Genomic DNA, 15,588 nt, shown 5'->3' with positions numbered 1-15,588 from the left:
ATTATTAGCAAAATGCCTTCTAAGACGTGTCAGTTAGATCCACTTCCAACACAGCTGGTTAAGGCATGTGTGAATGAATTGGCCCCAGTGTTGCTTCATATTGTAAATTCATCGTTTTCCTCTGGTGTTTTCCCTACTGACTGCAAAACAGCCATTGTTCGTCCGCTCATTAAGAAAACTAGTCTTGATTTTAATATAATGAACAACTATCGACCTGTATCTAATTGCAGTTTCCTTGACAAGTTTTTAGAGAAATGTGCCTTTTTTCGTTTAAATCGATATTTGTCTGATAACTCATTATATGGTCATTTTCAGTCAGCTTATCGTGAGGGGCATGGCACCGAGACTGCACTTTTACGTATGCTAAATGATGTCATGCTTGCTCTCGATAAGCATCATAATGTCATTCTAGTTCTTTTGGATTTGTCAGCTGCATTCGACACCATCGACTATAACATTCTCTTGGGCAGGCTGTGTTCCCATTTTGGCATACAAGGGACTGCTTTAAATTGGTTTGAATCCTTTTTGAAAGGTAGAACGCAACAAGGTCTGTTAAGTCGATGATGTCGGATGAACGCATTCTGAAATATGGTGTACCACAGGGTTCAGTGCTTGGGCCTGTTTTGTTTGCTTTGTACATGGCTCGATTGAGGACATCATCACACGTCATGGCTTAAATTCCATTATATATGCTGATGACTGTGGGTTATATATTGCTTGCTCAACTCACTGTCTTTACATGTGTAGAGGCATGTGTGGATGAAATTCGTCAATGGATGATGACAAATAAGTTGGCGCTCAATGATGGTAAGACAGAGGTTGTCTGGTTTACACCTCGCAATAGTGCGGTTAGTTCGCAGTCAGGTTCGATTAATGTACGAATAGGTGATGCCATGATTTCTCCATCAACTGTTGTGTATGACCTTGGTGTGATGGTTGACTCATTTGGACTCATGGATGAGCATATCCGTTATGTTTGTAAGGGGGCATCTCATTCACTCTGGCGGTTGAGTAAAATTCGAAAATTGTTGGACCAGTCTAGGCTGAAAAATTAGTTCATGCTTTTGTTACATCGAAATTAGATTACTGTAACAGTTTGTTTTTCGGTCTACCTGCATATAAATTGAACAAACTTCAACATATTCAAAACTCTGCTGCTCGATTGGTGACAAGATGGAGGATTGGTCGTCAAGCTGATGTGAATCCAGTGCTGAAGGATTTACATTGGCTGCCAATCGAACAGCGAGTTCGTTATAAAATTCTTTGCATTATCTTCAAAATTATCCGTCAAGGAGAAGTAGCGCCGAACTACTGGTCCGAACTTATCAGTATCGATCATCCATTACATAATACGAGAAAGAGTGTTGGAATCAGGCTGAATCCTTTCTCTATTAAAGATCATGGAAAACAACCTTCTAAAACGTATGGTGACAGGGCTTTCAGTGTGTATGCTCCTAAACTGTGGAATAGTTTACTGCTTGAGCTTCGACTACTTGAGAAAATTGCTCCTTTCAAGAAAAGTCTTAAAACATATATTTTCTGACAATGCAATTGCTGATGTTTTTAAATTGATTGCTAATTTTTAAATCCGATTTTGTTTTTAGAGACGCTTTTAAATTATTCATTGTGTTTTTATGCTAGATTTTTGTTGTTGTTACTCTTTTGCTAGTCTTTCTTATTTTGTAATGTTCAGACCGCTGAGACATGTTTGTGTAGTGGTCTTTAAACAATAAATTATTATTATTATTATTATTATTATTATTATTATTATTATATGTCCAATGAGGAGGGGGTTAGGCGAATGACCACAATGGATACAGCTTTTGGGGGGGGGGGGGGGGGGGGCAATGGGAGTGGTCACCAATGGATACAGCCCAGATGGGAGGCTATGGGAGTGATCACCAATGGATATACACAGCGTAGCTGGGGGGCTATGGGAATGATCACCAATGGATACAGCCCAAATGGGGCGGGGCTATGGGCTATGGGAGTGGTCACCAATGGATACAGCCCAGATGGGGAGCTATGGGAGTGATCACCAATGGATACAGCCCAGATGGAAAGTTATAGGAGTGATCACCAATGGATACAGCCCAGATGGAAAGTTATAGGAGTGATCACCAATGGATACAGCCCAGAGGAGGGCTATGGGAATGACCACCAGTGGATACAGCCCAGATGGAAAGTTATAGGAGTGATCACCAATGGATACAGCCCAGAGGAGGGCTATGGGAATGATCACCAATGGATACAGCCCAGATGGAAAGTTATAGGAGTGATCACCAATGGATACAGCCCAGAGGAGGGCTATGGGAATGATCACCAATGGATACAGCCCAGAGGAGGGCTATGGGAATGACCACCAGTGGATACAGCCCAGATGGAAAGTTATAGGAGTGATCACCAATGGATACAGCCCAGAGGAGGGCTATGGGAATGATCACCAATGGATACAGCCCAGAGGGGGGCTATGGGAATGATCACCAATGGATACAGCCCAGAGGGGGGCTATGGGAATGACCACCAGTGGGGACACAGCCCAGATGAGACCGAGTTGTCAATAGTGGTGTTATAGTCCATTCAATTTGAAAGGTGTTGCTGAACTGCAGTGGCTCCTTCAGTCATCAAGATCAACACAGACATTTTCCTCAAAAATAAATCCAGGTATTATATTTTCTGCAGAACATAAGAATACCTAAACCAGTACATGGTTTCAGGACAGCTGGTTTCAAACAAACAACATTCTGAATTTCTCTTCAGTCAGGGACTTCATTCAGTAAGTTTGGAAAGCTTGCAAGATGAATTTTAAATACATGTGGTCAGCAATCAACTGTTTATATCGCTGTCGCTTCATATAACATTAAGCCCTTTCATAAGATATAAATAATAATAGTATATTGTATACCTTGTATTTTGTTAGAGCTGAACTCCATCACCCATCTTGTAACCTACATTTTGGTTTGATGTTAGAAGCCTATCTGAGGGCTAGTGGTGCTTATCTCAAACAACTCATCAGTCAAGTGGAAGCCATAGAGAAGTTAACAGTCTTAACTGACATGATGCGGGAACGCAAGGAAGATAACAACAGGGTAAGAAGGCCTCCCATTGTTTGTGTGATGTCGTGATGGTTGAATGGTTAAACTGACTGGCTTGTAATCTGTACATTGCTGGTTGTAGAGTCATGATGGTTGAATGGTTAGAGTGGTTGGCTTGTAATCTGTACATTGCTGGTTGTAGAGTCATGATGGTTGAATGGTTAGAGTGGTAGGCTTGTAATCTGTACATTGCTGGTTGTGAAGTCATGATGGTTGAATGGTTAGAGTGGTTGGCTTGTAATCTGTACATTGCTGGTTGTGAAGTCGTGATGGTTGAATGGTTAGAGTGGTTGGCTTGTGATCTGTACATTGCTGGTTGTAGAGTCATGATGGTTGAATGGTTAGAGTGGTTGGCTTGTAATCTGTACATTGCTGGTTGTAGAGTCATGATGGTTGAATGGTTAGAGTGGTTGGCTTGTAATCTGTACATTGCTGGTTGTAGAGTCATGATGGTTGAATTGTTAGAGTGGTTGGCTTGTAATCTGTACATTGCTGGTTGTAGAGTCATGATGGTTGAATGGTTAGAGTGGTTGGCTTGCAATCTGTACATTGCTGGTTGTAGAGTCATGATGGTTGAATGGTTAGAGTGGTTGGCTTGTAATCTGTACATTGCTGGTTGTAAAGTCATGATATGGTTGAATGGTCAGAGTGGTTGGCTTGTAATCTGTACATTGCTGGTTGTGAAGTCATGATATGGTTGAATGGTTAGAGTGGTTGGCTTGTAATCTGTACATTGCTGGTTGTGAAGTCATGATGGTTGAATGGTTAGAGTGGTTGGCTTGTAATCTGTACATTGCTGGTTGTAGAGTCATGATGGTTGAATGGTTAGAGTGGTTGGCTTGTAATCTGTACATTGCTGGTTGTAGAGTCATGATGGTTGAATGGTTAGAGTGGTTGGCTTGTGATCTGTACATTGCTGGTTGTGAAGTCATGATGGTTGAATGGTTAGAGTGGTTGGCTTGTAATCTGTACATTGCTGGTTGTAGAGTCATGATGGTTGAATGGTTAGAGTGGTTGGCTTGTAATCTGTACATTGCTGGTTGTAGAGTCATGATGGTTGAATGGTCAGAGTGGTTGGCTTGTAATCTGTACATTGCTGGTTGTAGAGTCATGATGGTTGAATGGTTAGAGTGGTTGGCTTGTAATCTGTACATTGCTGATTGTGAAGTTGTGATGGTTGAATGGTTAGAGTGGTTGGCTTGTAATCTGTACATTGCTGGTTGTAGAGTCATGATGGTTGAATGGTTAGAGTGGTTGGCTTGTAATCTGTACATTGCTGGTTGTGAAGTCATGATGGTTGAATGGTTAAAGTGACTGGCTTGTAATCTGTACATTGCTGGTTGTGGAGTCATGATGGTTGAATGGTTAGAGTGGTTGGCTTGTAATCTGTACATTGCTGGTTGTGTAGTCATGATGGTTGAATGGTTAGAGTGGCTGGCTTGTAATCTGTTTAGTGGTTGTGGAGTCATGATGGTTGACATCAGCCATTTTTGTCGTAAACATTCATTTTGACCTCACTGGAAGCACAATAGATAGTGACCTAATGTGAGTATCTACACCCACGTTTCCAAAAGATCTAATGATCATTGACTTTGAGAGTTAAGTTTAAAGACAAATATATATAGCTAAAAATACATTCAAAGTGTACATGTATGTACACCTACATTCACTGGCTGATTTCAAACAAATCTGGTACTGAGGTCAGCATATATCACTTTTGCTATGTGGTATTAACACTAATGGTCAAATGGCGGTTGTTTTTTATCTAAAAAATTCATATTTTTCCATTTACTCAGGAAGCTTTGTAGTTTGTCCTCATTTGAATGTCTCCACGAAATCCACGAGGCCTTTTTAGTCCCCGCGGACAAAGTCCGGAACGGGGACTTATGGATTGGGTTCCGTCCGTCCGTCCGTCCGCAGCTGTTTCTTGGAGATGCCTGGACCGATTTTTTTCAAACTTGGTACAGGGGCAACATACTATGGCATACATATGCACCTCAATTTGTTTTATGATACGATCCAATATGGCCACCTAGCAACCATTTTGTTTGCGAATTTTCCCTGTCTAGAGCCATAACTCAGACATGCTTGAACAGATCTGATTCAAAGTTGGTATTAGGACAGTGTTCTATGACATACATGTGCATATTCATTGTTGTCATGATACGATCCAATATGGCCGCCTAGCAGCCATTTTGTTTGTGAATTTTCATGTCCAAAGCCATAACTCAGACATGCTTGAACAGATCTCATTCAAAGTTGGCATTAGGACAGTGTTCTATGACATACATGTGCATATCCATTTTCATTGTGATACGATCCAATATGGCTGCCTGGTAGCCATTTTGTTTGTGAATTTTCATGTCCAAAGCCATAACTCAGACATGCTTGAACAGATCTCATTTAAAGTTGGTATTAGGACAGTGTTCTATGACATACATGTGTATATCCATTTCCGTCGTGATACGGTCCAATATGGCTGCCTGCCAACCATTTTGTTTGTGACTTTTCCATGTCCAAAGCCATAACTCAGACATGCTTAAACATATCTCATTCAAAGTTGGTATTAGGACAGTGTTCTATGACATACATGTGCATATCCATTTTCGTTGTGATACGATCCAATATGGCTGCCTGGCAGCCATTTTGTTTGCGAATTTTCATGTCCAAAGCCATAACTCAGACTCCATTTTCATCGTGATATGATCCCCCATACCCAACCAATCCTTTATTGTTGGAGGCATATTCCATGTCCAACAAGCAGACACAACATATCTAAGACTGTTTATTTTAGGTTCACAAATGTTGTTGCATGATCAGAGTAGTGATAATTCCTTAAAACCCAATTATAGCGGGGACTATGTCATTCTCAATTACTTGTTAGATAACAATGTACCCTTTGACCATAACCACTGATTTCAAGGTCCAAATACCCAAAATGTTCAATATGCTCATGTATAGATTTATTGTGTGTGGATTTATTTAGACCAAACCTTACACAAATATCAGATACTATATTCTAATAATGCACATCACTATAGGGACCTTCATTGTAAAGACCAAATGCACATCACTATGGGAACCTTCATTGTAAAGACCAAATGCACATCACTATGGGAACCTTCATTGTAAAGACCAAATGCACATCACTATGGGGACCTTCATTGTAAAGACCATATTCACATCACTATGGGGACCTTCATTGTAAAGACCATATTCACATCACCATAGGGACCTTCATTGTAAAGACCAAATGCACATCACTATAGGGACCTTCATTGTAAAGACCAAATGCACATCACTTTAGGGACCTTCATTGTAAAGACCAAATGCACATCACTATAGGGACCTTCATGTAAAGACCAAATGCACATCACTATAGGGACCTTCATTGTAAAGACCAAATGCACATCACTATAGGGACATTCATTGTAAAGACCATATTCACATCACTATAGGGACCTTCATTGTAAAGACCAAATGCACATCACTATGGGGACCTTCATTGTAAAGACCAAATGCACATCACTATAGGGACCTTCATTGTAAAGACCAAATGCACATCACTATAGGGACCTTCATTGTTAAGACCAAATGCACATCACTATAGGGACCTTCATTGTAAAGACCAAATGCACATCACTATAGGGACCTTCATTGTTAAGACCAAATGCACATCACTATAGGGACCTTCATTGTAAAGACCAAATGCACATCACTATGGGGACATTCATTGTAAAGACCAAATGCACATCACTATAGGGACCTTCATTGTAAAGACCAAATGCACATCACTATAGGGACCTTCATTGTAAAGACCAAATGCACATCACTATGGGGACATTCATTGTAAAGACCAAATGCACATCACTATAGGGACCTTCATTGTAAAGACCAAATGCACATCACTATAGGGACCTTCATTGTAAAGACCAAATGCACATCACTATTGGGACCTTCATTGTAAAGACCAAATGGGGTCATATTTTATGATAAAGATTCAAAGTATGATTTGGTAAGTTTAAATGTTGGTGCTATGTCTTCAATGAAGACTTGTTATTATAGTGTAACAATGATTTCAAGGATGTTCACAGCATTATTTATGTCTTAGTCCAGTATGCTTATGAAAAAGGAATGACATCTGTTTTGTAAAATCAGTGCAATTACATTATAATTGAAGCTAAAATGAAAAACAAAAGAATTGCATGAATTAAATGGCAGGGGTCTCACTTCATCTTAGAATGATGATGAATCAACAGATGAATAAATTCATTGTTTTGACAACACATCAAGTGTGAAGTTTGAAGTTTGAAGTTCCTACCTTAAACCTATGATACCATACCCCAGTATGACTTTCCTACCTTAAACCATGACTACTTGCTATGATACCATACCCCAGTATGACTTTCCTACCTTAAACCATGACTACTTGCTATGATACCATACCCCAGTATGACTTTCCTACCTTAAACCATGACTACTTGCTATGATACCATACCCCAGTATGACTTTCCTACCTTAAACCATGACTACTTGCTATGATACCATACCCCAGTATGACTTTCCTACCTTAAACCATGACTACTTGCTATGATACCATACCCCAGTATGACTTTCCATAACTACCTTTCTTCAACTTTGATAGCTCTGCTCTAGATAGGTCATACCATACCCCAGTATGACTTTCCATAACTACCTCTCTTCAACTTTGATAGCTCTGCTCTAGATAGGTCATACCATACAGGATTAGTAGGAAAGACCTTATGGTGTTTTCTAAACATAAGATATGCAGCTAAGATGAAATCAACCTCACTTGTGTTTTGTAAACATAAGATATGCAGCTAAGATGAAATCAACCTCACTTGTGTTTTCTTTTAAAAAGTAACAAGTTTCTGTTATTTCCATGTCTACAGTTGATGGAACAGCAGATGAGTCAGACAGATTATCTTGATGTACTACAACATCTACCATCACCACTCAATCCAAGTCATACACTGGGTAAACTTAAGTGAGTAAACAAGAATTTGTACATATACTACATACGAACATCATAACAAAAACGAGCGAACATGATGTCCTCAAGGGAATGTAACTATTGCTGAAGTAAATTACTCTCCACCAAAACAAATGTTCATGACTTCAATAACTTAACCAGTGCAGCAAGTTGTTATTTTTTTAATGTACTATTGCAAAGGTGTAATAAATAAATAAATAAATAAATAAATACTTGATAAGTCTATTGTGATATATTTACATAACATTTATTCTAAGATGTGACTGATATGTTTCTCTTGTCAGAATTGATGACTGCAAGATCATGTCTTCAGCAAAGCGTCCTTTATGGTTGTGTTGGGAGAACCCAGATTTGATGTGTGAAGCATTGTTTGAAGACCATAAAATAATGTTTAAGAATGGTGATGGTAAGGAAGATCCATACATTCTATCATACAGTCTGTATAGTCAAAGTACATGTACATACATTCTATCATACAGTGTGATCTTACAGTGATAATGGGGAGTAATCTACCCCATGTTTATTTCCCAGAGAGGTAATTAAATTAGACGCTTTTCAGTGTTTTTGACTCCAGTTCTGAACTATTAATATAATTATGTACCATCTGCTTTTGGTTGACCCATTGTACTTGTGTGACTTTGATTGTAATGTGTCAAACCTATGTTAGCGGTACCATTGCCTTGTGTGACTTTGATTGTAATGTGTCAAGTGTCAAACCTATGTTAGCGGTACCATTGCCTTGTGTGACTTTGATTGTAATGTGTCAAACCTATGTTAGCGGTACCATTGCCTTGTGTGACTTTGATTGTAATGTGTCAAACCTATGTTAGAGGTACCATTGCCTTGTGTTTTGTGTATCTATATTTAACTAGTACAGTGAATAAAATAACTAACTAACTGTGTTTACATGACTGTGTACGTGTGTATGTGTAGTATGTGTGTATGTGTATATATGTATGTGCACATGTGTGTTTGCATATGTATGTGTGTCTGTCTGTGTCTGTGTCTGTGTCTGTGTCTGTGTCTGTGTCTGTATGTCTGTATGTCTGTCTGTATGTCTGTGTCTGTATGTCTGTATGTCTGTATGTCTGTGTCTGTATGTCTGTGTCTGTGTCTGTATGTCTGTGTCTGTGTCTGTGTCTGTGTCTGTATGTCTGTATGTCTGTCTGTATGTCTGTGTCTGTGTCTGTATGTCTGTATGTCTGTCTGTATGTCTGTGTGTACCTGTATCTTGCATATAGTCATACATCCCAATGGAATTTAGTTGCAAACTTTGCTTGGTCAAGAAGTTTTTTATTTTGATAAGTTTGCTCTGTAAAAACAAACACGTTAATTATTGACTTCAATTCTGGTATTTGTAGATTTAAGACAAGACATGCTGACTCTACAAGTCATCCGAATTATGGACAGCATCTGGAAAAATGAGGGCCTAGATCTTAGGTAGGAATATGGAAATACTTCTATTTATAGCGCATCATTTTCACACAGCCTTTAGTGATTGGCTTAGAACATGGTATGGACTAGTGACCCATAGTGACCTCAATTTGCATACAGAGAGTAATATTTATTTTCTAATTTTCCTAGGGCACTATTGCAGTAGCACTGGCATTCTACTCATGATTTGCTTTCACTCTGGAAAGAATACTTGCCAGAGAATATGATGTGTTATATAACATTTATCACCTGGCCTTATTTTGGCACTACATCATATTACCCGTCATGCTGTTATGTTGCTATTATTTCCCTCAACTTTCAGCCTCAGTTGAGTTCATTAGGTCAAGTAAAAGACAGTGGTTGAGATTTCCTTTTCTCTAAATATTTGAGACAAGAATTCTATTTCTTGAATATTCTTGGTACAAGAATTCTTTTTCTTGATAATTTTTGGGAAAAGAATTCTTTTTCTTGAGACAAGAATTTTTTTCTTAGGGTCAAGATTTTTGGCCTAGCCTGGCATAAGAAAATAATTCTTGATATAAGAAATTGTCCATAAGAGTTTTCAAAATTTGCAATTCTTAACCTACCGATTCTTGTATCAAGAATTTTTTTCTTCGGTAGGTGTAGTCTGAACATGGCTTGTATTATCTGTGTGTGTACAATATTACTGATAATTTATATCATAGTATTAATGTCTTGTGATAGTATTATACCTCCTGTATGTGTACAGTGTTACTTCTTTCATAGTATCTATGTCTTGTGATAGTATAGTATTATACCCCCTGTATGTGTACAGTGTTACTTATATCATAGCATCTATGTCTAGTGATAGTATAGTATTATCTGTATGTGTACAGTGTTACTTATATCATAGTATTAATGTCTTGTGATAGTATAGTATTATCTGTATGTGTACAGTGTTACTTATATCATAGTATCTATGTCTTGTGATAGTATAGTATTATCTGTATGTGTACAGTGTTACTTATATCATAGTATCTATGTCTAGTGATAGTATAGTATTATCTGTGTGTACAGTGTTACTTATATCATAGTATCTATGTCTAGTGATAGTATAGTACTATCTGTATGTGTACAGTGTTACTTATATCATAGTATCTATGTCTAGTGATAGTATAGTATTATCTGTGTGTACAGTGTTACTTATATCATAGTATCTATGTCTTGTGATAGTATAGTACTATCTGTATGTGTACAGTGTTACTTATATCATAGTATCTATGTCTAGTGATAGTATAGTATTATCTGTATGTGTACAGTGTTACTTAAATCATAGCATCTATGTCTTGTGATAGTATAGTATTATCTGTATGTGTACAGTGTTACTTATATCATAGCATCTATGTCTAGTGATAGTATAGTATTATCTGTATACAGTGATACTTATATCATAGTATCTGTCTTGTGATAGTATAGTATTATCTGTATGTGTACAGTGTTACTTATATCATAGTATTAATGTCTTGTGATAGTATAGTATTATCTGTATGTGTACAGTGTTATTTATATCATAGTATCTATGTCTTGTGATAGTATAGTATTATCTGTATGTGTACAGTGTTATTTATATCATAGTATCTATGTCTTGTGATAGTATAGTATTATCTGTATGTGTACAGTGTTATTTATATCATAGTATCTATGTCTTGTGATAGTATAGTATTATCTGTATGTGTACAGTGTTTATAGTATCTATGTCTTGTGATAGTATAGTATTATCTGTATGTGTACAGTGTTACTTATATCATAGTATCTATGTCTTGTGATAGTATAGTATTATCTGTATGTGTACAGTGTTACTTATATCATAGTATCTATGTCTTGTGATAGTATAGTATTATCTGTATGTGTACAGTGTTATTTATATCATAGTATCTATGTCTAGTGATAGTATAGTATTATCTGTATGTGTACAGTGTTATTTATATCATAGTATCTATGTCTAGTGATAGTATAGTATTGTCTGTATGTGTACAGTGTTACTTATATCATAGTATCTATGTCTAGTGATAGTATAGTATTATCTGTATGTGTACAGTGTTACTTATATCATAGTATCTATGTCTAGTGATAGTATAGTATTATCTGTATGTGTACAGTGTTATTTATATCATAGTATCTATGTCTTGTGATAGTATAGTATTATCTGTATGTGTACAGTGTTACTTATATCATAGTATTAATGTCTTGTGATAGTATAGTATTATCTGTATGTGTACAGTGTTACTTATATCATAGTATCTATGTCTAGTGATAGTATAGTATTATCTGTATGTGTACAGTGTTATTTATATCATAGTATCTATGTCTAGTGATAGTATAGTATTATCTGTATGTGTACAGTGTTACTTATATCATAGTATCTATGTCTAGTGATAGTATAGTATTATCTGTATGTGTACAGTGTTATTTATATCATAGTATCTATGTCTAGTGATAGTATAGTATTATCTGTATGTGTACAGTGTTACTTATATCATAGTATCTATGTCTAGTGATAGCATAGTATTATCTGTATGTGTACAGTGTTATTTATATCATAGTATCTATGTCTAGTGATAGTATAGTATTATCTGTATGTGTACAGTGTTATTTATATCATAGTATCTATGTCTAGTGATAGTATAGTATTATCTGTATGTGTACAGTGTTTATAGTATCTATGTCTTGTGATAGTATAGTATTATCTGTATTTGTACAGTGTTACTTATATCAGGCTTTTCAAAACTATGATTGTAACTTGTATAGGATGATACCGTATGGTTGCTTGGCAACAGGAAACAGGACAGGGATGGTGGAGGTAGTGAGGAATTCTATGACAATCTTTAAGATTCAGAGAGGTGGTGGTCTGAAAGGGGCTTTGCAGCTCAATAGTAGTCAACTCCATAACTGGATTAAGGACAAGAACAAAGGAGAGAAGTAAGTATTCTACATTATGTAACACTTAATATTATAGGATAGTTCAGCTGGAAAACTTTATTGCATATATCTTTTATCCAGTCAACAGAGAGATACCTTAGGATAGGACTATGATCATGATATTTGAAAGAGAAATGCTGATTGGCTACTTTACCATTCTAAGATGAGAATGTTGATTTGTCGATTCAGTCCAATCTGTCCTGTTAAATATATTAATTATCTACTTAAAGTGGCTATATGGATGGATGAACATTACCTATTTATCTTGGATATTTAACTGATAAAATAACTCTACTGCGACACTACAACTGTACTACAGCACTACTACAACACAACTACAACACAACTACAACACTACTGCAACACTACTGCAACACTACTATAGCTCCACTACAACTCTACAGCACTACTATAACTCAACTACAACACTACTATAGCACTACTACAACTCTACTACAACACTACAACACTACTACAACACTACAACTCTACTACAACACTACAACTCTACTACAAACACTACTACAACACTACAACTGTACTACAACACAACTACAACACTACTGCAACACTACTATAGCTCCACTACAACTCTACAGCACTACTATAACTCAACTACAACACTACTATAGCACTACTACAACTCTACTACAACACTACAACACTACTACAACACTACAACTCTACTACAACACTACAACTCTACTATAAACACTACTACAACACTACAACTGTACTACAACACAACTACAACACAACTACAACACTACTACAACACTACTGCAACACTACTATAGCTCCACTACAACTCTACAGCACTACTATAACTCAACTACAACACTACTATAGCACTACTACAACACTACTACAACTCTACTACAACACTACAACACTACTACAACACTACAACTCTACTACAACACTACAACTCTACTACAAACACTACTACAACACTACAACTCTACTACAACACTACTATAGCTCTACTATAGCTCTACTATAACTCAACTACAGGGCATGTCTTTTGAGGCAAGCGATCCTTCCGCTCGCCTACCGCTCGCGCAAATTAAAATCCATGAGAACGATTTTCCGCTCGCGTGGACCCCAACCAACCTGTACAACAGCCTGGTGTTATTTTATATCACTTTTCAATATGTGGTTACCATAAAAATCAATGTTTGTTCAGTAAAATTACGTGGTGGGAGCGTGGCACACTTCCGTGTCGTTGATCTCCAACTCAAGTCAGCGCAGTCATTCATGACCCATATCATGCATATACACAGACTGAAATTTGCATTGTGCTACCCTTATATGGAAATGTCTAACACCCTTTAAAAAATGGGAAAAATAGTGACGTATTCGAAGCGCGACATGAATGATGGCATGGCATATCATGATGAATATTGATCAGCTCAATATACAGGGAGACTTCAACTTTCACATCATTGCAAATTGTGCAATACGATTGTACGATGGCTGTTTGGAGTTCTCGTTCTCAGCAATCCATTTTAAGCGAAATAGAAGTGATGGTTTCTTCAATGCCCTCCAAAACTTCGCCAAGCTATTGTCGGAACTCTGGGCATGTACTTTGTAGCAACTATAAATAATTCAGTACTGACAGTTCACATACTTACCTGACTTCAGTCTTCTGAGTGTAATGGATAATTGTTGAACAATTTATTGTTGAATGAAGACAATGAAATGTTATTTCATTTGAAAATACAAATAGAAATGATAATTGTTTGTTTTTTTTCACTCGCCTGACTATTTTCAGGGGAGCTATTAAATCACTCGCCTACAACTCACCTGGATGGTTTCAAGAGAGTGATTTTTAGCTCTCCTGCCATTTTCAAAAGACATGCCCTGCAACTACAACACTACTACAACTCTACAACTAATACACTACTACAATTGTACTACATCACTAATACAACACTACTATAATAGCTCTACTACAACTCAACTACAACACTGCTACAACTCTACTACAGTTCTACAACAACACTACTATAACTCTACAACTAATACACTACTACAATTGTACTACATCACTAATACAACACTACTATAATAGCTCTACTACAACTCAACTACAACACTGCTACAACTCTACTACAGTTCTACAACAACACTACTATAACTCTACAACTAATACACTACTACAATTGTACTACATCACTAATACAACACTACTATAATAGCTCTACTACAACTCAACTACAACACTGCTACAACTCTACTACAGTTCTACAACAACACTACTATAACTCTACAACTAATACACTACTACAATTGTACTACATCACTAATACAACACTACTATAACTCTACAACTAATACACTACTACAATTGTACTACATCACTAATACAACACTACTATAGCACCACTACAACTCAACTACAATTCTACTGCAACACTACTACAACACTGCTATAGCTCTACTGCAACTCAACTACAATTCTACTGCAACACTACTACAACACTGCTATAGCACCACTACAACTCAACTACAATTCTACTGCAACACTACTACAACACTGCTATAGCTCTACTGCAACACTACTACAACACTGCTATAGCACCACTACAACTCAACTATAATTCTACTGCAACACTACTGCAACACTGCTATAGCTCTACTGCAACTCTACTGCAATGCTACTGCAACACTACAACACTGCTATAGCTCTACTGCAACTCTACTGCAATGCTACTGCAACACTACTACAACTGTACTACAACTCGAGTGCAACTCTACTAAGTAGTTGTTTGTAACTCAATAAATTGTAAAACATTGAAAAATGTGTCAACAGACTTTTCACAATTTATTTGGTGTCAAACATGGACTTTGGTGTCTGTTCTTTTAAATTGTATTTCCAAGGAGAAAAATATATAGTACATTGTACTTCGTAGGCTATAATTCCCCACACCCCTCCCCCCCCCCCATGTGTAAACAATACAATGTGTCTGTGACAGGCAGAAATTGGCTTAATTTTGATAATTGACCCGACAGTCAAGGTTAAAGGTCAATGTCTCCAAAGATGGCTTGTATCTGAGAATATGGGGTTAGACACTTGATGTTGTACACACCTTGACAATATTT

The 15,588-nt window shown here is 37.1% G+C and overlaps 1 protein-coding gene across 2 annotated transcripts in view; it reads left to right on the top strand.

Moving 5' to 3' along the window:
- LOC144451366 (phosphatidylinositol 4,5-bisphosphate 3-kinase catalytic subunit alpha isoform-like) overlaps positions 1-15,588 on the top strand; it is a 74,674-nt gene that overhangs the window by 50,781 nt on the left and 8,305 nt on the right. For both annotated transcript variants that reach the window (XM_078142183.1, XM_078142184.1), the window contains exons 11-15: positions 2,921-3,089; positions 8,009-8,103; positions 8,394-8,515; positions 9,471-9,549; positions 12,313-12,483. In XM_078142183.1, coding sequence (XP_077998309.1) covers positions 2,921-3,089; positions 8,009-8,103; positions 8,394-8,515; positions 9,471-9,549; positions 12,313-12,483 — 636 coding nt within the window. The remainder of the gene's footprint in view (positions 1-2,920; positions 3,090-8,008; positions 8,104-8,393; positions 8,516-9,470; positions 9,550-12,312; positions 12,484-15,588) is intronic.

The sequence above is a fragment of the Glandiceps talaboti genome, chromosome 21 (genome assembly GCF_964340395.1).
Source record: "Glandiceps talaboti chromosome 21, keGlaTala1.1, whole genome shotgun sequence".
In the NCBI taxonomy this organism is placed as follows: domain Eukaryota; kingdom Metazoa; phylum Hemichordata; class Enteropneusta; family Spengelidae; genus Glandiceps; species Glandiceps talaboti.
The sequence above is the reverse complement of the archived record's forward strand: the minus strand, read 5'-3'. Positions and strand labels throughout refer to the sequence as shown.